At 37.0% G+C, this 26936-nt stretch overlaps 1 protein-coding gene across 3 annotated transcripts in view; it reads right to left on the bottom strand.

Annotated features, from left to right (window-relative positions):
• The window catches only part of slit3 (slit homolog 3 (Drosophila)), a 258143-nt gene that overhangs the window by 213409 nt on the left and 17798 nt on the right, over positions 1–26936 (bottom strand). For all 3 annotated transcript variants that reach the window (XM_087799783.1, XM_087799784.1, XM_087799782.1), the window contains exons 3-4: positions 20474–20545; positions 11833–11904 (exon numbers count right to left, since the gene is read on the bottom strand). In XM_087799783.1, coding sequence (XP_087655909.1) covers positions 11833–11904; positions 20474–20545 — 144 coding nt within the window. The remainder of the gene's footprint in view (positions 1–11832; positions 11905–20473; positions 20546–26936) is intronic.

Raw genomic sequence — 26936 nt, 5'->3', positions numbered from 1 at the left:
CGTTGCTAAATAGATTCAGGACATGCTCCAAAAAAATGGATTTCACTTGTTCCCTCTCGCCCCATACGCGAGCATTAGCGTACGACACATGGTTTTGCTTTAGGGAGTTCGTCACTCTTTGGTTAGAAAAGTGTAATGTTTATACTACAGATAGAGAAAATTAAGTTATTGTCAAATTTAATTTGGTGCTTTCTTACAGATCGCCTGAAACTCAAGATGATTGATGGGCCTTGTTACATGTGTAGTTTTGTAAATAGTGTTTCTTAATATATTTATAATACATTTTCCATTTTTTTTTTCTTCCCCCAAAGACTGTCATGCACGGAGAAGATCATTGGCTCTTCCTTTCGTTCTCACTGGGAACCGTTCATCAAATTCCCTATCCTCATTCAACTTTCTGCCAAACGCTATTCAGAGAACGGCTCCATTTACACGAGAGAAACTGTAGTTTCTGCGCGGCGGACGTCCAGCCAAATCCGACAAGGTGGCACTCAACGTTGAATTCATTTCGGTTCTCGGGTACAGCTGCCGATCTCCACTTTGGGAGGGAGAGAAGTATTGTTTGCAATGTTTAGTCTAATGTTTCAGCTTCAATGTGGACATGATTAGGGAACGTTCAAATGTTGGATTGTAGTAGCTAATGTTATTTTCGTCAGTTAACTCGTGGGAAACGGCTTCAGGATCCAAAATTAGGTCTTCGAAAAAGAAGTTACGCCACAGTAACACAGTAACGTCATGACAAACAATCCATTTTCAGTCCCTGAGAGAATCCAGGATGACGTACTTCATTTGTCTTACCGTTTGATTTTTGGTATATTCCAAATCACGAAAGTTTGTTTTCCATCTGTGTTTACACGCGAGGCTGGTCGGTGTCTGGGTCTTTCCATGTGTGTGACCCGTTTTGTCCGAAGCCCAAACAACAGTTTGGGTTCATTTGTCGCTGTCAGACTTTACTAAAACACAGTAAATCACCAGCTAAACCGATGAACTGCCACAGACAGCTAGTAGACTTAAACACAGAAAATATGAGTTAGAAATGAGGACGTGCTTGTGTGCGACACTTGCCAGTGCCAAGCATGGATACTCCAGCCATAATAATGGTGAACAAAGAAAAACAGTAGCTAAGTAGACCTCCCACAAAGTGGGACAGCTGAACACACAGAAACTGGCATGAAAACCTCAATTTTAAAATTCAAATCGCGGCATTTGTGGTTTGGAATTCTGTAAAATTATAAATTACAAAAGCACATACAGTTTGTAGACCACCAGCATCGTATTTTGGCAAAAAAGGAAGAACTCAAATCTGGACTCAAACTGCAGGGCCCTCACCAAGTCTGACGAAATCTGCTGCTAACATAAATGCCAGGGGAAACACATTGTTTACCAGGACTGCCAATACCACAGGACCATGAATGTACCATCTCAGGCCCTTGGCAAACTATCCTTAAAAAAAACTTTAAAACGTAATTTACTTTGAAACATTTACTCAAGTCAATTCAAAAGAAATTGTTCAAAAATGACCATGTTTTGATTTTCTAAAGTTTAAAAAAGCTGCTTTTTTTCCCATTCAAAAAAGTTAAATGCCAAAAAAATAAACGTATCCAACAATTACCGCAAAACATACATTTAGATAAATGAACACAAAGAAATGTTACCCAAATTTGGAAATGGTAATTTCTAAAATGTCAAATATCCAGTAAAAAAAACTTTTATTTTTCATTCAAAAAAGTAAAAAATAAAAAAAAATAATGCTGCAAATACAAAATATGAACGCAAAAAAAATGTAACTCAAATGTTCTGAAAGGAAACCTACATTTTTCCTTTAAAAAAGTTTTAAAAATGCCCAAAAAATTATCAGTTAAGTTAATTGACTTAATACCTTACAACTATAAGTATAGTATGTATACTAATCTGTAGTGTACTTTAATTACATTATACTGATACGTCTTTGGTATTAATTGGAACATTTTAAGGTTACAGAAGTATACTACCAAGTATAGGCATCTTCTCTTTCTAGTAAAAACTAGAAAAGGACTTTGGAAAAAGAGGTAGTTTCAAGTCGCTTTATATAGTGTGGCATTCAATGAGATCAATCAAACTTTCATTGTTCAATATTACTCTCCATGTGGTCAATGGTAATAAGGAAGAATCCGGTTCAGGATAAATATCTATAGAAATAAAAGTGGTTCATCTCAACAAGCTGCTTGTAAAAAAAAAAGAAAATCAAATAAATGGGTTGAAAATCGCGTGAGACGAACAAGCTGTAATATTTTAAGGAAATTTGTGGCGAAAAACTGACTCTTTTATTACATACGGATTTTTTCTAATCTCAGCTGAAAACACTAAAACACATCTTATTACTTTCATCCACAATCAAGCATGTTTTTACTCTCCCGCTGACAATTTAATACAAGTTCCATAGTCCTGAAAAGATGTGTGTTCCCCCCCCCCCCCACCACCACCATCACCACCACCAGCCGTTTCACCACGCTGCCAAAGGAACTGCTCGTTCTGGAAATATAACGATGACATAAAACTGAAAGCTTCCATGAGGAAAGAATCTGTCTTTTCTATCATCGTAAAGTCGTGAATGTAATTATGGAGAACATTGTATTTGTTTAGCGGTTTCACTCCTGTCAGTGATGGAGTGCAGTGTGTGCTCTGCTTCAGTGTTTTGTTTTGTTTTTAAAACCAACGCCGTAAACACATTCAAAAGCTAACGCGTACATAGACGGAACCAGAAGCCAGATGCCGGGGATTTTAAAAGAAGGTTTTAGGAAAATAAAGCAAATCGGTGCCAAATCATTAGAACGCTGCGCAAGTCAACAATCAACAAATGCTTCTAAACACTTTTTTTTTTTTCAATTCACCTGTCAACCTTAACTTGTCTGGTTTTATTTCCACTCCGCCCATTTGGATCCTCTTCAACGCTCCCTCGTCCATCTTCCTCACTGCTTTTTTTTTTTTTTTTTTCCTCCTCCAGCTTTATCCCGCGTTCCAGGGAGTGCAGCCTGTTTTTGATTAGCGTTTCTCATGTAAACCTAAATTGCGATTAAACAAACACTACGCAAATGTGTTTGGCACTGAATCAAGTTTACCTCACTACATGTACACACGCAAGCAAAAGACGTCTATATAAGTAGACGCACACAAATACATTCAAGATGTATATGAGAGGAGAGGCAGACGCGAGTGGAGACACAAATTACCCCAACAAATGAATCACACAGACACACAACTAAACTTATCTGAAACATTTCTAATAAACCTCTTTTTTTTTTGTTGGACTCCTGCATCCACCTTTATTAATGTGGTTAAATGACTTCCAGGTGGAGCCACTTGCTGTATAAAATTATTTTCCATAAAATTTGAGACGAAAAAAAAAGAATCCACATAAGCCTCCCACAATTATTTAATGGTTTCAGGCCCAGAGGCAAAAAAACAACAAAAAAAAAGCTAGCTGGGTAGCTGCCACGGTGAGTGAGGTGTTGCTGCCGTGAACTTAAAGGCGTCATGCCAGGACTTAGTCAAACATCAGAGCGCGATTCCAGCAGCATGCTCGCAGGGAATGATTGAAGTAGTGACGAAAAATCCAAGCATTTATCACCACTGGCCAGTAGATTTAATCCATCAAATAGGCCATTTCAGATCAAACTCAAAGCCAAAGGGCTAAATCCAGCCTGCCAAGTCGTATAGTTGTCTTCTTTTATTTTGTGTACTCACACCTTGCTCAATAGCTCGCAAAGGACGGACGTTATATCGTCATCGTTTAACTCCGGATTGGTACAGTCACCCTTTTTTTTTGTTCTTGCAAATCCGCCAGTCACACTAAAGAACGTTCCTTGGAGGCCATGTTTTGTGCGCCTGGAATTCTGGGATCATTGGACATTGTCCTACTTCTCAACTGAATTTTTTTTTCATTGGACTTTGGTTTAGTATTATTTTCCTCAATGACTTTATTGAAATCTAGCTGAAAAAGCAAGCTATGCCGAGATAAGTTGGGTTGGTAGCTTCATTTTAATAGGGGTGTAGAGATTACAAACACACAAATACTTGAATATAATCAAAAATACACTGAGAGCATAGAAGGAAGAAGACAGTTCAGGAAGATTGAGGGTCTTACCAATTGACGAAATGAGCAGAAAACGTGAAAATCTTCCTAATTTTGAAAAAATTAAACATAGTATGAATTTAACTCTTCTGTTATCTAAGGGTCAAGGTTTGTGGTATCCCTTGTGTTGCTTCTGGGTCAAGGTGAACGACTTCAAGAAATACCTATGCAGTGGTGGAGGTCGTTTACTTTGACCCAGAGACAACACAAGGCATAACCCAATAACTTTCTTTTTTTTTTCGGGCCTCCGGGTCAACTTGACCCCGAGATAACACATGGTCAATTGAAATTGGACCTATTCAAATTTTCATGGGGGGCTTTTCTAGCCCTTGTGAGACCTTCCAGTTGACCTGATTGAGTTGACCTCCCCCCTTAAACCTTCACTGAGAGGTCAAAAGTCAACATGCTAATGTTTGAGTCTGTAAGACATTACGATGAGGCACATGGACAGGAAGACAAACACGCCTTTTATAAATATCTATATATATATATTTATATTGACACCTAACGATGGATAGCAAAGATCAAATTATTGGTAGTTTTCTAGGAAGCAGACAATGGTTGCACTAAAGGGTATTCCCTTCTGAAGTACCTTGGCAAATAACGCTATACTACCATGTGTGCGGCTGCAACAAATGGAAGCGAATACCTCCTTAATTCTTGTCAATATGTTTATCTGAAAAACATCATGGCTCTTCACGGAACGTGGGATCTGAGCCACTGAAAGAAGCAGTAATTCAGAGGACTTCCAGAAAACATGTCCCACTTTGGAAATTCCACTGATAATCAGTGATGTTTTAGTGGTGCAGGACGTGGGCCTCCTGGGGCTGTTTAATGCAGCGACACCCATTAGGCTTTGAACCAACTGGCATGTTTATTACCCTTGTTTGAGGAAGGGATTATGCCAAAAACATTAAGACTCAATGTGAGAAAGATTGATTAACCTGTGGGACAAGCATAAATAGTCTACCGCTGTGTATGGTCTGTCTGGAGCAGCTGCATGTCAGGCTCTACCAGCCATGTGCTGCAGCTGCATAATAAGGTTTGCATTTCACGGTCATTCTTATTTAATTGGAAGGTATCTCGCTTTACACTGGTAAATAAAGAACCTCACAAATTCACTTCCCCGACTGACTTTTCCGTGAATGTTTATTCTCTCAAAGAAAAACACTTATTAAACAATGAGTGATGGTGATCAACGGGTGTCATGGTAACCACATAGGGAAAGATTTAAAGTACAAATGTCATCGTTACCCTCCAGGTTGGTGCTAAAAAACAAATTCCGGAATAGAGGTTATCTATGTGCGTATTTGTGTAACTCTGAATAATCGGTTTCTCGCCAGTCCCAGTGCCGTGAAAAACAAACAAATTCCTGCAGCCTAGTGACAAGAAAACAATCTTCTGATTCCTGTCAGCAACACAAACATTTCAGCTGTTTGTTCTGCTGGTGTGGTATAGGGGGGTATGGGAGGGGGTATCCAAGAGACCCTACGCTGAGAAAGAAGCAGGATTAAGGAAGGAAAAGCTAAAAGGTGTAAAGCCTCCCAACCATTCCCACCAATGGAAGTTGAGATCTCGACTGCTTCATCCAATCGCTGTTCTTGAACAGAGCACCCGCTTCCTGAAACACTAACCCAAACATTCCAGCAGGTAAACTATGGCAGTCGCCTCTAAATGGACAATTAGCAAAGATTAAAGGCGAACTCCTCGTCTTTCTCCATTAAGTTAATTAGGAGGAAAAGACATCTCAAATGACCCCTTCAGCCTTCCCTTCCCACTCTCATTCCTCACCCTCCTTGTATTTACAGTAACAGCCAAGAAGCGTTATGCTCCCATCTGGAAGCCCCCGCTGAAGTATTTGAAGGTTAAGTGCCTTGCTCAAGGGTAACTCAATAGTTCAAGCAGGTCTCATTAACAGCAACTCATCAGTTCAGGAATTTACACTGGCAAGCATCCAGGTCAAAATTCAGTGACCACTACCTTCTCAATTGTTTCATCTGGGTTTAGTACCATTATCTTCGCCCCCCAGTTTCCTGCTCCACTTTTCTTTTGAGGTGTTGATCTAATGTGGTTATCCCTGTTGGCCTGCCGAGAGAGACCATGCGGCGATTAAACATCATTTTCAAGGACACTTTGATGGTATAAAATTCTTCACAGCATCCCTCTGGACAGACACTCAATTTTTCCATTAGGCCGCCAACAGAATCCTTTCAGGCTGAATGTTTTTGCTGGTATTCCTGCTGCGATGCATTTTATTGGGGCGCCGTAAGAGCATCGTGAGCACGGCAGCATTGTTAAAGACGGAGCTGAAGGCCACAAACTGGAAAAAGACACTCTGGAGTTTTCTCGGCATCGGGGTCTTCATCAAAGCAAATATGGTGGCCAGACCCAGCAGCTCTGTGTTATTAGCTCCCCCTACTATTTTTGGAAAGAGGCACTTTGTTCTGGAGTTATATTTCCAATCATTGTGGGATAGCGCAGGTGGGAATTCAGACAAATTGAGGAAGGATGCAATGGCCTGTGCGTGCACGGTGAGAGAAGCCTGGAAGAAAACAAAATCTGAGAATGGAAACAGGAGAGGTGCCAAAGTAAAGGTTTGTCGAGACTGTGAAAGAGGCCATGCATATGGTTGAAAAGTAGACGTGGAGATATGAACAAATACAGCTCGTTTGTCATTAGCCTTACACCCTAAATGTAGAGCCTAATAAAATCCATCTGGCATCACAATCCAAATCTCATTAAGTATTTACCGTCACCTCTTTATATTGTTTCTTCTGGTCCACCACCCGAACCTATCTTGACTCTTTTCACCCTTAAGTCCATAATTGACTTGAATTTCATTCATTTTCATCTTCAAGTCCTGTCTCCAACATTCATGGTCCAACGATGTCTCTCCCCTTTCAAGTGTCCAAAAGATCCTTCTCCCCTAATTTCATCTCCAAACTGAGCTGCCCCTTTTAAATACCAGTTCATGATCTTGATCTCCCAGATAAACTTCTTTAACCCTATCTCTTCCAACTGTATTCAGGAGCTAATAGCATTAGCCAAACCTTCACAAGATGCATCTTTCTAGGACAGGACAGTTTTATTCAGGCACTGTCATCTGATGGCATTTCACTACGGCCAGTAGTCTACTGTGAGTCAGGACATTGTTTCCGAAAACTTACAATGCCCTTTGACTAAATTGGACTAAATAATAGATAAAATCCCAATGTGTCAACATCATTTCTAAGGACACTTTCTGGCCTAGGAACACAAACAACTTTTTTTTAGCCAATAGATCTGACATGTTAAAGGACCCTGACTTTTTAACAGGACTTGTGCAGACAGACCTACAATAGAACTGATTTGGACGTTTATAGATTTGCATGGGTATCCCAATATAGTTTGAATAATCGATTAGGCCAAAATATTTCATTTAGTTTATTGAGAGAAAGAGACATTAGAAAGAAAGATCGTTGGAGCTGGCTTTGTTGTAAAAATAAAATAACTGTACCACAATTATGTTGAATAACTGAAAAACTGTGTCGGTCCAAAAAACTAAGTTTCAGACAGGGCCGGGTCTAGACAGGCATGTATGAGGGGGCAGCCACAAATCTTGAGGGGGCATTGTGCTGTTACTTACTTACTTACATGTAAGTTTGAGGGGGCACAACATTTATTTGAGGGGGCCAGGCCCCCTCTTGCCCCTGCCTAGACCCGGGTCCCTGGTTTCAGAATATTTTTAAATAATAATACAGCCATAAAAGTAAAGTACATGCATTCCCCAGAATACATTTGTTGTCATAAAAAGGGTTAAAATGTTCCTTATACATGTTACACACGAATAGTTCTGCTTCTAATCCAGTACCTTGAACATCTGAGGTCCCTCTAGACTTGCAGGAGAAGAAAAAAAAAGAAGAAAGGAAAAAGTATCTGTCTGTTCTAATGATGCTCTCATTTTTTATCTTCCACGTGCCGTTCTCCTCTCGTGGAAACTAATCAAGTGAAACCTGAGCTGCTGTAATAGAGGAGAATAATGATGCTTCACGAGCATCGCTGGCAGTAAACCAATGTTTCTTCATATACACAGACTGGACACTGGGGAGCTCTGCACGCAAATACACACTCACTCAATCTCAGCAGAAGGATCATAACCATAAAATATAAGACAGGGAGCCGGATGAGACTGCATAGCGTCGTGCATACTTAGTCGTATAAATCTTTCTGATACGTTCTCTGCTTGTAAACAACAGCCAGCAAAAAAAAACAAAACAATGGCTTCCACAGTCAAATGAGAAATGTATATTCCTGCACACAGATGGCGTCCACTCCAAACTCGAGCCGCATCAATCGTGAACCGGCGTGGCGACCACAGACTGCACATGGTGAAACCCACAGAGTCCGATCGAATATCCGTCCATACGGCCATCCAGACCACACTCGTTCCCCAGCTGCGTACCTACTGGGGCCACTCGCTCCGATCACACCATCCATCTACCGACTCCCTCCATCCTTCACCGGCATCCTTTGATCCGCTTGACCTCCGCGTTACCTGCCGTTCATAAGTCACCGTCAAGTAGTATCTGCTGGATCGATCTCAGCCCGGTCTTTGAAACAACGGTGGCTTTTCGTGCCATCGAGGCAGAATGGCGTTTTTGTAAAAGCCATTATCCGGTTTGATACCTCTTGGCCGTAACTCCTGCCCTGCTCAAGAGTCAAGGCCCACATCCCTATTTTCCCTTAATGCTAGTCCAGCTTCTTCCCTCCCCTGCCGTCTCCAAACCTCAGACCACAGAGCTTTAATAGGAGGGGTTAAGAGGTAATTCCTATCACACTGCCATCATTTAATATCTAACCAAGGCTGACAGTAGAGAAGGTTATGAACTCAAACCAGAAAGCCGCTAGCAAAAAACGACTCGTCTCCTCCTTCTTGAACCTCCTGCTGTTATTATCACTCTCGCTTTCCAGCCTTATCTTCTCTCTCTCTCTCTCTCTCCGCTCGGGCTTCTCTGACTTCATTGTCTGACTTTATATCTGCGAGACTCTGAGCCGCAGCCGACACAAGATGGATTCGACAAGTGCCAATGTCAACAAGTCATTGTTAGTTTTGGTTTCATCACCAGTTGTTTGAGTGCTATGTGCGGGTGCTACAAGCAGCTGTGCGGTAGTAGGAAATTCAGTGATGCAGACACAATCAACCCAATCTGGAATTAAAAGCTTTTTCATTTTATCAAATAATCTGGGAGTTTATTTAAAAAAAACTAAACACTGCTTGATTCCAATATCCGCCTCCAGTAAGTACAGGCTAAACTGATTCTGCTTATACTCATATCTCTGTTTTTACTCTTCAATAAAAGTCGACTTTTGTTTGGCCCGGCAACTTGGACTGTGTTTTATCAACCACACCTTCTTGTGTGATTGTGTTTGACACTGCTGGTTCGGATGTTTAACTGTTGATCACAACTGTTGATTCGAAAAAGCTTCCAAGTGTCATTATAAGAACCAAATACGTGATTCTGATTTCAGACGAGTTAACGATGAGCTCACAGTCTCCACAAGCTCTCAATGAAAAAATAAAAATAAACTATGTAATGAAAACAGCTTTTTGTTTTGTCCAAAGCGACTTGCAACACATTCAGACTCTGATGGGAGTAGGCTGCAACGCAGAATGCAAGCACACCAATAGAAGCAATCAGGGTTTAGTGTCTTGCTAACTGAACGATCTTGAGCTGGGATTGAACCTTCAACTTCTTAGGCCACAAGCCAACCACTATACCGTCGTAGCTAAATGCAACAAAAGTGTAGCCATTAGCATCTCCGATGATGTTGCTAATGCACTTGCTTCTTGGAGCGAAAGGCTCCAAAGGAAACCAGCCGAACTTAAACACATACCGATGGTAACCCTCAATAACTGGTATATAAAACGTGCTGATGGAAAAAGTAGGTACAATTTATAGTGTTGTGTTTGGACCACGCTTCCCCCATTTCCACTGCTATAACCCAGCAGACGGTCCTACAGGGATCCATATCGAACCAGCTTTTTTTTTGAGAACAATTGGGGGTTTTCATGGAAAACTGAGCCAGTCAGAGGAGGAAATATTCTCACCACACGAAAAAAAACAACTAAACACAATGAGAAACGTTGCCGTGTTTGTCACTTTGTATCCCAGAGAGTTTTCGGAGCGCGATCTAAAAGCCGCAGCTGACGTAGATGACAATTTCCTTCCAGCCAAAACAGTCGACTCGACTGTCCCGGGCAATACATCAGCCATTACCACAAATATAAACACAGTATCAGTATGTACAGAAATTTGAATAGAGGTTGCTCTAAGTGCACCCTGCTGTGAAGATTTCATTTGCGTCGTCCTTTCCTGCCAACAGGAGGAATCGCTCGGAGGAAATGGTGAAGAAAATACTCATGACCAGTATTTCTTCTGAAACCGTTTGATCGCACAGATATGAAAATGATTGAAAGCTGAAAGAAAGTTGGAAAACCTCACAATTGGATTATACAGATTAAGGTGGATGCCAACGTATAAAATAAAGACCCAAAATGATGTAACAGACAGGCAAATGACATTTTTTGAGAAATTGAGTCTGGAAAAGTTGAAAAAACATTTTAAAATGATATAAAACTAGAGCAGAGCAAAATAAGAGTATGAAACAAAAACTGTATACAAATGAGATCAAGGTTTGCTTAAAAACTACAGTCAAATATAAACATTTCCCATTAAACATAGACTTTATACATCTAAAAGACACCTTTTGGTCCTGGTGGTTCTTTCAGTTTTGAAAAAATGTATATATTATCATAAGTCTTCTTTTAAAGTTGCTTTCGGGATCCACTAAAGTGTGGGAAAAACAATTGTTTTGTGTTTAAATCACTCAATACTGGCATTTGTGTCTCATTATAAAAATAAAAACTGAATAAAATGTAGTAAAAAAAAAGTCCAAAAAGCTGCAAGGTTATAGAATTTAAACATCTTCACTTAAGAGACAGACATTCAATTATATATCATATATTATTAAGCGCAAATATATTTCGTAGTTAAAGTACTTGTGAGATCAAAACACAATATTGAAAGAACCATAATAAAAAACTGTAAACTTACATAAAAGTCATAAATTTAACCTGAAATATTGAACCTTTTTTAATTGTAATTTGTTTGTTTTTTCGTTTTTTTTACATTTAACATTTTCTAAAGGTCATGTTGATATCAAGAAGTCTCAAATAAATGTTTGGCATGTTGTGAAGTACCCTGACACTAATACCAGTATATATGCAGCAGTAGTTTTTCTCAGATGACGACTTTTTTTTCTCCCCCATACATTTCAGTGGTTTCTTTTTTTTCCATAGAAACTGTCAATCTAGATCTACTGAAACAAAATAAATAGACCAACATGCTCACATGACAACATACGAAGATATCAAAACAGTCTATGATTTCTGTCAAAATACTAAGAGCAGCTTTCGACTTTTAAGGTGTTTCTTGGCATCACAGATGAGTCGTATGATAAACTCTGATATCCAAAAATATAGCCTTTACATTCCACCAACTACTCCCAGAGAGCATGTTTCTTTCACCCGCCCTCACATCAACTCCTCTCAACATGCACGGATCAGCATTGTTACCGAGTCTTACAGAATCAGATTCTGTCACAACAGATCACAGACGACATCGGAGGCAGAAAAGGCGGAGCAAGGATCAGGCGAGAAAAGATGGAAAAGATGTACTTACAGTCGGACGAGCTTGGGGTTGGACTGGAAGAGGAGCTCGGGAAGGACGTGGAGCTTGTTTCTGTTCAGGCGACTGTTTTAAAAGACAGAAGGAAGAATTAAAGATCGAGACAAAGGCTATTTCAAAGAACAAAATCAATATTAATATACCTAGAAAGGTTTCTTAATCAACAAACCATTTAGCAGCATTGAACTTTCTTTGAGTGTTGTAAACACAACATATTGAATTGTTTTTTGGTGGCAACATGATAGAAAAATTAGGCAGCCAGAGCAGTTTATAAGTGGCAATTAAACAAATACTAGAATAAATGGATTATTCAATAAAAAATACGTATATAAACCTTTTTTGTCCTTCATGGAAAATTTAAAAGTACAGTTTACAGAGGTATATCATCACAGGTAGGTTTTTCTTTTTCCTGGAACCATTTTTACTTCGCTTTTATTTACATTATAGACACAAAAGTAAAACATTGTCAAGTATATTGTTGTTATTTTTGGTTCGATAATTTATTATTCTAATAATAGTCTGAAACTTGAACAGTGTATCAGTCAAAAGAAACCAGTTTTCAATGTATTGTGAGTATAATGTCTTTTTTTTAAATCAAAGTACATATAAGCATATGCCATCCATTACTCGATTATAGGTTTAGATTTTTAGAAGCTGATATTTGATAATTTTTGGTTGCTGCAGCCCTAGTTATTGGCAACCTTCAGAAGTGAAAATGACCTAAAAACATGCGGCTGAGGTCACTGAGAGGGAGTGAGATGAAATAAAAAAACAGTGAACATCTTTAATTTGTTCGGAACTTAGGTTAGAAAGTGAGTCAGACAGTCATTTTGTTTCGGTTAAAATGATATTTGGGCTGTTTTGTGTCACATTGAAATGCATAAAACTAATTTTTCTATTCATCTCTGGTTATATTATAAGTCCTAAAACAACGGCTTAAAAACCCTTGTCGAAAAAGTATATAATAATAATCAGAAGTGTAAGTTAATAGTATGTTAAGTAGTTGAAAATCCAGTGATTTGTGTTGGGTTTTTGTCAAAACACAGATTTTCATCACGAGTCAAACAATATATATAAAACAGTTCTACATCCATTTAATACATTAAAATAAAAACAGGTCACCTGTATGCAATTGTCCTAAAAGGGTTAAATAAATGGTCTGAACTGACATGAACCAGTCAAAGACACCACCTTAAAAGGGTTGTTGGTTCATAGGTCAAATTTTGTACTCTAGGGAGTCTGTCTGGTTTCCTGTGATCATGACCTGAAGGTTATCATTAGATGTGTGTGTGCGAGAGAGAGGATGTGAGTCCATATCAAGCTGTGCACCTCCTAACGCCAGATATCACTCTCAGATCTTAGCGTGTCCTGACGTGGGAGTGAACGCACGAAGATCTGAGTGTTTTAAAGTCGCCAGTGACCTTCAGGGTCATTTCAGTTCTTGGGAACTACGTCGAGAAGACGGTCGTGCTTTTTTGATCGGCATTATGTGGGAAGAGTCTTAAAAACAGAGAAAGTATTGAGAAGCGGAGGAATGTCTCGGAGGGCTTGTTTTGTCTATGAGTCGAACCTACAACACTTTTGAATCTGCAGAAAAGAAGAAAAAAAACAAAGGAATGGGAAACACCTTGTGGAGTGAAAACCTCAAAATAATTTTTTATTTTTTTCTTATTGTTGAATGTAGTTTTAACCTCAAGAACTGGTCTCTAGAGTTATTTAGACTATGGGAGGAATTTAACGCCATATTTCCTTTTATAGAAGTCAAACTAAATTATTGCATAACAACCCAAATATAGGTCGAAGTGTTGTTTTCAGTGGGTAAAAAGCAGAACAATGATTTGCATTTATTTGTTTTTATTATTTATATTATTTTTACACATCCAAATAAAACACAACTATCACAACCTTGACTTCAGCTCGTGTGTATTTTTATTTTATTATATTCTTTACTAAACTTAGGACTAACAAAAAACTTATAATATGTAACAATTATTACAATAAATTAAAATATTACGTTATCTTCCTTCTAATTAAAATGAAGCATTTTTAAAACAAATCATTTGATCCTTTCTTTTAAATAATATGTTTAAATCTCTCCATTTTCTTTAGATAATAGATTAACACATGCACAAGAAACAACATATATTAATCAAACAGATAATTTCTATCCGTTTATTCCATGGAAAAATTTTAATAATTGTGAAGTGATTTATATCATATAATTTAAAAAGTAAAATAAATATATGGTGATGTTTAGATTTTATTGGAAATGTAGTACAAAATATGAAATATAGTTGCAAATATAATGAATTATTATTATTTAGATGAGTTGATTTTGTAGAAAATAAATAAATAAATAAATAATAGTAATCTATAACATAATAGTATGACAACGTTAAATATTTTTTTATAATAAAATCTAAACATCTCCAGATATGCATTTATGGGTTTTTTATACTTTATTACATTAAAATAAATAGAATATTGTTAAGAAATTATCCTAAATACTATATTATCTAAAACTTATCAATGTATTTATTTACAAATAACTATTAATTACTTAATTTTTCAAATTAAAAGATGTGAGATTAATCACTAATTGTAAAACAATTATATATAATTACATATAAATATAGAATAAAATAGAATAAATAGTTGGCAGCTGCTAAAACTAGAGTGTGTGTGTTTTGTTGTGTGTGTGTAATCGAGGAGGAACCATTGTGTGTCGGGGCCAGAGTGGAAGTTATCAAAGCTACCAAAACATTTGTTTGAGAAACGAGGCGTGGAGGGGAAAGAAGCAAAAGGAAAGGAGGGTGGAGGTCTCGGGGTCACTCCGTCAAACCAGGGCTGGAGAAGACACAGACGCCGACCTTTCAACCCTCAGCGATAATGATAACGGGGACCCTGACTTTCACTCCTGTGGGCACCCGTGGAAATAAACCCAGAGGAAAGACGCCCACCGTTTGAAATCATTGACCCCCGGCTCCCCCAAAATAGCAACACCTCCTATTAAAGTTATGAATCATCACCAGACACTTTCGCACAAAGCAGTTTCCTGACGAAGAAATCCTTTTGTGCTTTTCCAAATCATGACAAGTTTCTCCCCCGTTCGACCACGGAGAACACCACCAGACCACACGGTCCGGGGCACGGCGATCCCGAAATTTGGAAAATGATCCCTCTTAGTCATAATCATAATAAAGGCCAGCGAAACAAAACCACGGTTCTCAGTGGGCTCCGACCTCTGATTGTAAAACGTCCTGGTTTGGCAAGAAGCTGTATTTAAAATAATGTTTTTTATAAATATGTAAAGGCTATAAAACTGACCGCCTCGACCCTACGTCTTGTTGGTTATTATTGAATCAGAGTCATGTTGTTTTCTTTAAGCCTTCAAGTACCATCCTGTCTCCACTGACATGGTTTGACGTTTTAAAACTACTCTAACTCCTGGAAGGATTAACCCACCTAGAAAATTTAAACACCATCTACACCAGGGTTCTCAACTCAAAAGGTATATTCTAGAGAAGACTACGCTACAGGCAGAGGAGTTTTTCACATTTATATTATTTTTATTTGTTGATCTATATTTATAATGCTCCTCCCATGATGCAACACTAATAGACTCAGGGACTCATTCATTACTTGTGTTATTAGATTGTTTAATTCTGAGTTTGAGGGCAGGAGTGGAGGGAAAAGATGATTCTATTCCATGTTAACTTTGTATCCTTCTCTTTGCATTATTTGTCTTTTGATCCATGTTCTTTATTTCGATCCATGTTCTTTACACTTGTACTTTGTTTTGCACTTTGTTCTTGGTCTTGTTTGTATGGCATCTGCTGTGAACTGGAACCCAATTTCTCAGAGGGATTAATAGAGTCAATCTAATTGTTGTCTAACATTTTCTGCATTCTTGTGGGGTTTAACTGTGAATTTTCGTTGAACATTTTCTGGTTTAAATAGCTGCCGTTTGTAGGTCAAATACGTAGGTTTGCTTAAAGAGTTTTAAAATATTTAGATTCAATTAAATTTGAAAAGGAACACAAACAATGCTTGAGAAAGTGAGCTGAGATATGAGAGTAAATTCAATAAGTTTACGGGATGAAAGGAGCAGATATTATGGAAATCATTCTTACTGTAAATAGCTTATAAATATGGTATTTTATTTCCTCCATATAACAACATATTTTAATTTTCCCAGGTGGTCTTCTGCCCCCCTTTCCGGCCCCCCTAAAATGAACACAATATACTTAAATTCTGTCAATATTTCTTTATTACCATGTAATAATTATGGTTTAAATTTAATGAAAATTTTGAATCTTCTTTCAAATTTCAATGGGGTCTTACGCCACCTTTGCGCCCCATTTGCTTGACCTGATCCAGTCACTATACGTTACAATCAGGCAGATACACAAAAAGAAATTGAAAATTTTCAGAACTAGAAACGTTTAGTGCCAGTGCATATATTTTTTTTTATTTTTGATGAAATTAAAAAATAATAGTTATATTTCTTGTATCTAATTATGACTAGAGCATTTTTCTTTTATTACTTTAGTCCTTTTATTATAATTAAAAAATAAATAAATACAACGAAATTATATTTTTATAATATGTAGCTTGATTTTATTGTTTGATTATATATGTTTTACCCTCCTTAATTTTTACTCGGTGGCACAAAGAACAAAGTGCAAGGGATGACAAAGTGCAAAATACAAAGAACATAGTTCAAAGGAAATGACACAAAGAAAAGGATGCAAAGGTCAACATAGAATAACATCATCCTTTGGCCACAAGTGTGAGACCCCTGATCTTTACACTTTATCACTTGAGTAACTCTTGAATAATCAGATGAGATGAAAACAATTCTAACGGAAAAAATGATGTTAGCTGCACACACTCATTGTGAGACATCACGAAAAAATTGTTTGCCGTTGAAATTGTAGTGTGTTTTTAGAGTTAAAAACCACTTGGAAAACGATCGGCCGTCCTTCCGTCTGCTGTGCCAGCGAGCTCCCCTTTACGGTCCGAGTGTCATCTTTAAATATGTACGTGTGCAGATGTGGATTCCTCCGTCTGTCAGTCATCAGTGTTTCCTTGTATCCGTGTGTCATCGTGTTTCGAGTCATTCATTAACGTGTCCGTCAGTTAGTCTGTCAACCTCCATTTCCATTTTCCTGTCAAGCACGTCAACCAGTTTAAAATATTCTTTTTTTTCCCCCTCAGTCTGTCTTTCCAAACTTTAGGATTCCGTTCAAGCTGACGTTGAGTCCATCTTTTTTTTTTATTACGTTTTTACAGTTATACTGCTTGAAAATGTAATCAAAATTCCAAGGCGGCGGATAGATTGATCCATCCTACGCACAGGTGTCGACACAAATGAAAACCCTCTCTCCTTCAGCGCCGACGTTTTTCGCATCTCGCCGCCATAAATCACACGGACTCAACGCTAGGAGCCTCCGACCTCTGACCCCCAGTCCTGACTGTCATTTCAATAACCATTTCGGCGACGTGAAATTAATTTATCGTCCTCGCGCCGATGGAAAACACATGGAGGGATTTGTTTGCGTCGTCGTATCGCTGACAAACGACGCGACGCTTTCCCGCGGATTCGTCGAAACGATCCCCTCGCGCGGGCTTGAGACGACAACTGTTTTGACCCCCTTTTACCTCGTCCTCCCCTCTCCCGGCGACCTCCGACCCCCTCTTGACAGACCACATTTCAGAGCCTTTTAACGTGAAGTCAGCCCATCGCCGCTCACTCACCACTATCAGAGGTGTCATCTCCATTTAGAGGCAGCAAACACATGTTTCTGTCACTCACAGCTTTTCGGTTCCGCAGCAGGAATCTTCCGCCACATGACTTGAATTTATCCCGCAGTTACGACTTCACATCTGCGCTTTTGATGTAGCAAACAATACTTTTCAAACATGATTTTATTAAACTTGTAGTCGCTGACATATTGAAGGCCAGTAGGATAATTAGACTTATATACTAAAGATGGTTTTTGGTCTTGTTGTTTTGTTTTTTTACACAATAGTTAGTCATTTTTATGTTTATTTTAAGCAGAGTAGTAGTAGTTTAAAATAATATTGGAAATGTACTTTATACATTCTGGTCCATAGTAGTATTTGTCATTATATTGTTGTCCTTGTCTTCATTCATTTGTTGTTGTCATGTTGCTGTTATTACATCGTTGCGTTGCTATCATTATGTTGTTATCGTTGTTGTCATGCGTTATTGTTTTTATGTTGTTCTCATTATTATCTCGTTAGTCATAATGTTGTTGTCATTGTGTTTTTGGTGTTGTTTTGTTGCAATGTTTTCATTATGTTGTTATTATTATATGCATGTTGTCGTTGTTGTCATTGTTGTTGTTGTCATGCGCTGTTGTTTTTATGTTGTTGTCATTATTATCTTGTTAGTCATTATGTTGTTGTCATTACGTTGTTGTCATTATATGCATGTTGTCGTAGTTGTCATTATTGTTGTTTTTATGTTGTTGTCATTATTATCTTGTTAGTCATTATGTTGTTGTCATTACGTTGTTGTCATTTTATGCATGTTGTCATTGTTGTTGTTTTTATGTTGTTGTCAATATTATCTTGTTAGTCATTACATTGTTGTCATTACGTTGTTGTCATTATATGCATGTTGTCGTTGTTGTCATGCGTTATTGTTTTTATGTTGTTCTCATTATTATCTCGTTAGTCATAATGTTGTTGTCATTGTGTTTTTGGTGTTGTTTTGTTGCAATGTTTTCATTATGTTGTTATTATTATATGAATGCTGTCGTTGTTGTCATTGTTGTTGTTGTCATGTGTTGTTGTTTTTATGTTGTTGTCATTATTATCTTGTTAGTCATTATGTTGTTGTAATTGTGTTTTTGGTTTAATTTCATTGCGATGTTTTCATTATGTTGTTGTCATTATTATATGCATGTTGTCGTTGTCATTGTTGTTGTTGTTGTCATGTGTTGTTGTTTTTATGTTGTTGTCATTATTATAAGCATGTTGTCATTGTCATTGTTATTGTCATGTGTTGTTGTTTTTATGTTGTTGTCATTATTATATGCATGTTGTCGTTGTTTTCTATGTTGTTGTTGTCATGTGTTTTTGTTATGTTGTTGTCATTATTATCTTGTTTAGTCACTATGTTATTGTCATTGTGTTTTTGGCATCATTTTCGTTACAATGTTGTCATTATTATATGCATGCTGTTGTTGTTGCTGCTGTCATTGTTGTTGTTGTAAATATTATGTAGTTGTCATTGTGTTGTTTTGGTCGTTATGTTGATGTTATTATGTTTTTGTAATTGTTGTGTTGTTGTTATATAGTTGTTGTTATGTTGTTGTCATTGTATCAATGTCATTGATGTCATCCCCATTGTCATTATGTCGTTGTCATTATTGTGTTGTCTTTTTTATTATTGTGTTGTTAGTAGTAGTTATATTTAGTTTTCTTAAATGTTGGGGGTTTTATTTGTTGATTTTTAATAGATTTTTTAAATCTTTGCCAAAAATCATTAATTGATTTTTGAGATATTTCCAAGACCACTTCACAGCAAGAAGGTTGTAGGTTCACATCCAGTTTTCAGCCTTTCAGCGTAAAGGATCACATGTTCTCCCCCGTGCTTGCGTGGGTTTACTCCGGATACTCCCGTCACTTCACGAGGGAGGCATCATTTTTGACAAGCTCACCATGCCACCTAAAAATGACTTCGCTTCTCACCTCATCCATTATGTTGCTCGCACGTATCATTTGGTCGTAACCCATAATTTGTGACCACAGGTGAGAGCCTAAATCGACCCTGAAAGGGCTCAAATTCCGCTCGCAACTTTTTTTGGTTTTGGGTGTTGCTACCATCTCACAGCATGAAGGTTGCTTGTTAGACATTGGTATATAATCCCTGTGCTTGTATTCGTGACTCCGGTTTCCTCCCACAGTTCAAAAACATACAGAGGTTGATTGGAAAAACTCTAAACTTTCTATATGTGTAAGTGAACACAAATAGAAAAGTCGGAGGATAAGCATGAATAAATACCAACAAAAATGAAAATGTAAAATTCTGTACAGTAAACTAAATGATATTTATGAAAAATGTAGATTTTTAAAATCTTTTGCCACAATCGAGAATTGATCTTTGACAGCAAGAAGGTTGCAGGTTCTATTTTACAGTTGATTTAGAGATTTATTATTTTAAAATTTAATTTAAGGTTTGAACTTCAATACTGAACACTGGTTTATTGGTTTTTGGTTTGCATCAGGAAATCACAGGACGTATTAAATGAACATAGAAATAGATGGAGTGGACGAATGCTCCTTCCCAGATGCAACACTAATAGACTCAGGGACTTATTGTCGTTATCTCGTGCTATGAGACTGTATAGTTATGAATTTGAGGTTAAAAGTAGAGCGAAGGGATGATATTATTATTTTATGTTAATCTTTGCATCCTTTTCTTCGATGTTCTTTTTATTTGTACTTTGTTCCTTTTCTTGTTTGTACTGGAAACCCAACTTCCCAAAGGAGATCTACAGAGGGATTAATAAAGTATCTATTTATCTATGTTTGATGACCATGTCTTTTTATTACACTTGTTTTTTTTCCATGTCTGTCGGTGTCAAATGGATGCACTCACACTCTCTCCAGCAGTCGGAGGTCTTGGAAGGCTCCTCTCTCGACGACGCTGATTTGGTTTTCCTCCAGGTGTCTATAGTGAGAAAGCGAGAAAGATGACATTAGATGCACTTCATGTCATTATTTCAGAAAATCCAGGATCTTAAACCAGCTGCGGCAAAGTGTGGGTGGCCCTGCTGGTCAGCCAAAAACAACTGCTAGCATTTGCATGTCTTTAAAGTTTTCCTGTTCTTCAACTATCAAAGCGAAGAACAACCAATTATTTAGGAAAACGGCTCGTCGGCATCGACCTGTGAGTGAGTGAAAAACAACAAAAAGAGCCGCTTCGCCTACGAGAGACACTTGCAGTTGTATAAACAAGCAATCAGCACAACGAATCTATCACAGAGCAAAAGTTCGGGTCACACAAAATTTCACAAATGTCATGATCAGGCCGGGGCCAACAGAAATAGTCAGCAGCCCATCCCTCTCCCAATCCTCGGTGGATTCCTTTGTCTTCCCAGTGGCACTCCCACTGCAATTCATATCCCCCCCCTTCCCACTCTCAGGATGGTGTTGTCATGTTTGTGAAAATGATCTAAGGTTTTCCAGATGAGGACGGCAGAGACAATCTCTCTATTTTTATTCGCCGAGGAACGTTGGATTTTCACCGAGAGGAAAGGAAGGAAACCGTTTTGCCTAAATCAAAGTCAGACCAGAAGATGTGAAGGCAAGAAGAAACAGATGCAAAAGAGGAATACGTGAGAGCTTAGATATTAGACATTGTCTGGCCCCGACATGCGGGGACTCTTTTGGCAGGACCAGACAAACATTTGGTCGGTGCCGTATTTAACAGGCCATGATGTGAAACCACTCTGTTTACTCGGGAGCTTAGGACAACCAGAGTGGTTGACGCAGAATAATCCAAATAACGGTCAACGTAATAACCGGGGTTGTCTGAAGTTGAGCTTGAAGTTGAGGGGAGAAGAAAAATGTACTGTATTAGTAACACATTTGCAGCTTTTCGGTCAACTTCCTCCAAATCATGACCACTTCTTTTATACATTTTCCGTTTTATTTGTACCAATAAGTCGCTAGTTTGTCGTCTTCAAATGGTTTGTTCTTTCTTTACTGTTTTTTTTAGTTGCTATTCCTGGTCCTTTTTTGCCACATGGTGGCAATTATTGACAGACAAGAACAAGTGAAGCACTCAGCGAGTGCAGACCTCCAGCAAGAGTCAAAAATGTTATTGATTACAATGCGCTCAATAATAAGGCAGGTGTCAAGAGTATGAAAGTACATTAGAGTAATCGGAATATTTAATTGTTAAATTTTACAAACATATTAAAGGGTGAAACTTTACATTTTTTATTGAAAAGTATTTTTAAAAGGGTGTATTTTATTTCTAATAATTGTATTTGTGTGATTGGCTGACATTTTTATATTGAATTTTAAAATGCTACGAATTAGAAATTATATTTATTTTTTGAATTAGCATATTAAACTTTGTCTAAATAAGTTAATTAATTCATTAAATATTCCATGAAATATTCCATGGTAAATGAAACAGTTCTATATAGATCGAATTAAATGATAGATTATTAAAAGAAATAATGAAATAAAATCAAAATAAATCCAATGCTTTAATAAAAAACAATTGTATTAAATATAATGTCAAGTTTCAATGTTATTAAATATTGTAATGGCACTAAAATACTTAGAATCTTAAAGGTCCAATAAGTATCAGAAAAAAAAAACACAAAGTGGTCAACACACTCCGTGATGACGCAGGCACTGAACTAAACAATATATAAGGACTATGAATAAGTTAAAAAACGAACAAGAGTATGTAAAGTGTAGCATGAGTAGATAGAGCCTGCATCAAGCTCAGGAAACGTAAACAGGAAATGATACATTGGATGGAGATCATAACAAATAAGCCATTAAGAGAACAAAAGTTCAACCAAAACTCGACATCCTGTTCTACTTAATTTTGTTTAACTGCTTCCTGTTTGTCTGTCAGAGGTTTGTAGTGCGATTTTTTTCCACAGTAGCTGCTTAACCTTTGTATTCAAGGTGACCCAAAAGGCTTGAAAAAAAAATGTGTTTGAGGTATCCCTTGTGTTATCTCAGAGTCAAGGTGACCCAAAAGGAGAGAGAACAAATGTGTTTGAGGTATCCCTTGTGTTGTCTCTGGGTCAAGGTGAACGACCTCCCTGGCTTCCAGAAATACATACGTGTCCTTCCGGGTCACCTTGACCCTGACATAACAAGGGTTAAGAAGAAGTACATTTTGTATTATTTTTCTTTAGGCTTATATGTTATTTTGTAGCAACTCAAGCTTTTCCAAATTTTATATATTTTAAGCATTTTTTTTATTTATATTTCCAAAGTTTAACACTTGTGTTACATCAGGGTCAAGGTGACCCGAGGGCCCGAAAACAAATGTAATAGTTATAGCTCTTGTGTTGCTCGTGGGTCAAGATGAACGACCTCCACCACTGCATATGCTTTTCTGGAAGCCAGGTCGTTCATCTTGACCCAGAGACACCACAAGGGATACCAGAAACACATTTGTTTTCGGACCTTTGGGTCGCCTTGATACTGAGAAAATAGAGGGGTAAAGATTCTGTTTGATTTAAAAATTGACTTAAACAACATTTTCTAGCTTCTAAATTAACATCAATCTATAATATTATATAGTATATAATATATATTAATATAAAAAGAACAAAATCAGCTCTTCAAATGTATTTGTGAACATCAAACTAACATTCAATTCTCGGGTCAAACCTGAAGCTAAATAAATAAAAAAGGTCATTATTTGTATTGGGACGTTCAACAGAAGCTCACCTTGGCGAGAGGAAGGATAACAACATTAGCTTTAATAGATGTATGAATTTCAAACATCGTACCTTCTTTTGTTTGTTTGTATAATGTTTATTGGACGTCGGGTCCCACCGAGCGTCGGCTGCAGTTTAACCTTGGTTTGAATTACAAAAACCTTCCCCAAATCATAACAAATTAAGAGCAATTTGCGCTCGCAGCTTTCAAACACACATGTCAAAAAAAACAGCATAAATACACACCAGGACAAAATTTACGCGATGTCTGATTCGTCTGTAAACATGCCTACGGTGAAAATAGATGGAACGTTATCCTTTGGAAGCCCAAACACGTGCAAAGACTCAGTTTACAGTGAAGCTGAATCCATCAGGCGTGTTTACTTCTCACGATCGTGATAAGAAAGACAGATAAAAAAAAAACATTTTGATGCAATAAAGAGAATTTTTGGGTTGAGTGATCGATCGACTGCACGCTGATTTCTCAACAATACTTGAGAAACACATGGTGCATGGATTCTTTCTTCAACATTAGTCATAATCACAAAGAAAAGATGGATAAAGCAGAGAAAAAGTGTATTGGTTTCACGTGTGTGCGTCTAATAACTGTCTCTCAAAAGCCCTTTTCCCGGCCACTATAAAACAAAGTCATGATGTCACTCTTACCTTCGGCAAAAACTGACTTGGCGAAATAAGGAAATACTTCAGGGGATGTTAACTTTTACTTCATTCCCGACACACGACGAGTGAAACCACAGTAAGCTTCACCGAGCCAATCGTTTCAAGTGAAATGTTTTCACCCGTTTTCATTTGTTTGAGATGAAAAAATTCATACGAGATCTGGACGAGATTTTCATGATGCAACTCTGCCAAAATTATTTCTAGCGATGGTGAGACAGGAAGTAGGGAGTTATTGTGATGGATCCGTAAGAATCTTTTCGAAGTGTTGCAAGTGTGGTTTTTTTTCTGTTCAGTTGGTTCATTTAATGTTTATTGAATGACATATTTAACTTAAAATAAAAAAAATAACCATTCCATGTTAATCTTTGTGTCATTTTCTTTGATCCATCCTTCTTATTTGTGCTTTGTTCCTTTTCTTGTTTGTACTGGAAACCCAATTTCCCAAAGGAGATATACAGAGGGATTAATAAAGTTTCTAAAAATATAATAAATAAATATAATATAATAAATATAATAAAGTAATCTATGTTTGATGACCATGTCTTTTTATTTCACTCGTTTTTTTTCTGTTTTCCTATGTCCGTCGGTGCCATCTATGTTCTTTATCTTTAGATTGTGTCATCTTGCACTTTATTTTTATTGCACTTTGTTCTTGTTTTATGCATCTATCGTCTGTGTTGCTGTGTGCTGGAAAAACATTTTCCCAAAGGGAACAACCAACCTATATATATACATATTTTGGAGAAAAAAAAGAGTTTAATTTAGTGTCGACAAAACTTAATGCCTTTGGTGTTTGATATATGCTGGAAAAAAAAACAAGAAAAGAGGTTGTTAGGATGTAACAAGAATTTTTTTTTCTAATTAATTATTTGAGATAGATTCGTCGCACAAAACTAACTTTTAAAGGTTTTTAATCTAAACTCTAAAATGACGAGAAAAAATTGTTATAAACATACAACTGTCTCAGGGGAGAACATTGATCCAACAACAATCTTTGAAACTATTTAAAATATTTATTTCCGTGTTCAAATGTGTTTGAAAAGACCTCATTAATGCAAGAGATTTATTGATGAAATCATTTGTAGGGACGGCAATACAAGCAGAACTTTGAGAGTCATGAGTTTTTCCTGAGAAAAGTATCGATTCAACAATCTTAAAAAAAATTTATTCCATTTTTTTTTTTTTTTTTTAAACGTCTAGCGGATTATTTTATGTTTAAATTGAAGCAAAATGAAAGAGGAAGAAAGATAGAACGATGGTATCATTTTCAGCATTTACTTTATGCCTTTATGGTCTGATATATGATGGAAGATAATATACATGAATAAAATCACTTGTGAGGACGTTTAAAGAAGGCGGTCGTTTGAAGATTTCATAAAAATACCGACAGATATTAACGATCATAAAACGTCTTTGACAGATATTATGATCAAAAATAGCTTTGAAAGCTAATAAATAGCTACAAGTATGCTTTGATATGAACAAAAAACATTTGTCAAGTAAGTCCCGGAGAGGAAATGTTAACATCAGAGAAACTATTTGTTTTTTCTCATGCGTTACTAGAACGACCAGCTAATGAGACATTTTCTGCGCTACAGATAAGAAAACAGGGCCACGGGTGTCTTTGCACATCCTTTTAATAGAGACACATCAACGCGAGTGTGTGTATTTTCTCAGGCTATCACCACTTTCCCAAGCCATCCCCGACCCCTTTTTTCACGAGATTTAGCGGCAGGGAAATGTCACAGCAGTTTATCACCGACCACATGAAAAGAAGCTGCCGGCACAACCACATGCAAATTCACACACACCATCTTTCGTCTTCCTCCCCTTCTTCCACGAGAGACATCTCTCCCAAAACAACCAGAATCATTAATTGGCACGAGTCTCGGAGCCACCATGGTTAAGTAAATGTGCTTACAAATGAAAACACACAGATGTATGAAGTTAATTCCACTTCTCAGCATAGTTTGTGCTACGGGTGTATTTTTATCTACTGGTTTGGTTAAAACAGAGAGAGCAGGGAAGCAGCCAAACGGTGATTATAGTTATTACAGCGCTTATACATACACACACACACACACACACGGTTGTGTGTTTCCATCGCATCAGTGGACCCTACAATGACTCTTATTGAGTTTTTGAAGAGAAACAGAGACCCTTTCCCGACGTCCTTAGCATCAGATTTAAGGATTATATAGTTATTTGAACCCTTAATCAACTTGTGGCTCCAAATTTTGACAATGAATTTAAAGAGTTATTTTATTCATATTTAAATATACAATATTTAATAATACATATAAGATTATGAAACTCACTTAAAAGCGATTCAATTTAATATTAAGATATAATTTATACATATTTTTTTTAAATATTGAAATAAAAGTATTTAACAAAGTTATGGAATGGAAAAAAACATTTTAAAAAATATATGGAATTAAACTATTCAAAAATATATAACTATAAGAATGTAATGGCTTTTAAAAATAGTGAAATGTAACATTTTTATACTTAGTATTCTAGCTGAAGTATCTTTCCTTGCCCTGGTAAGTTAACCCATGTATTATTTAAGGGTCAAGATGACCCGTTTCGGGATAAGATGGGAACATATACATTTTTATTTTAAGATTTCAAAGAAATTGGACCAATTAAAATTTGTAAGTGGGTTTTCTGCCTCCCTTTTAATGTCCTATTAAATTATACATACCTTCAAGTCATTACTGATTTTTATACTTTTCTGCACTTATGTTTTTATAATTATCTTTTTCTTTAAGACACACTTGAATTTTGTTTGAAGTTTAAATGAAGGAAAAGTGTCCCTTTATTTTGTTCTATATAGCTTTTCTGTTATTATATCACTATAAATGTTATAAATGTACAGTTTTTCTCCAGATAAAGTTAAGAGTAATAGAGTTATTATCAGTGAATACAGCAGTAGATGGAGTCTTTTCTCTCAACTCA

The sequence above is a fragment of the Callionymus lyra genome, chromosome 9, assembly GCF_982586985.1.
Source record: "Callionymus lyra chromosome 9, fCalLyr1.hap1.1, whole genome shotgun sequence".
NCBI lineage: Eukaryota > Metazoa > Chordata > Actinopteri > Syngnathiformes > Callionymidae > Callionymus > Callionymus lyra.
This window is presented reverse-complemented; position numbering and strand designations above follow the sequence as displayed.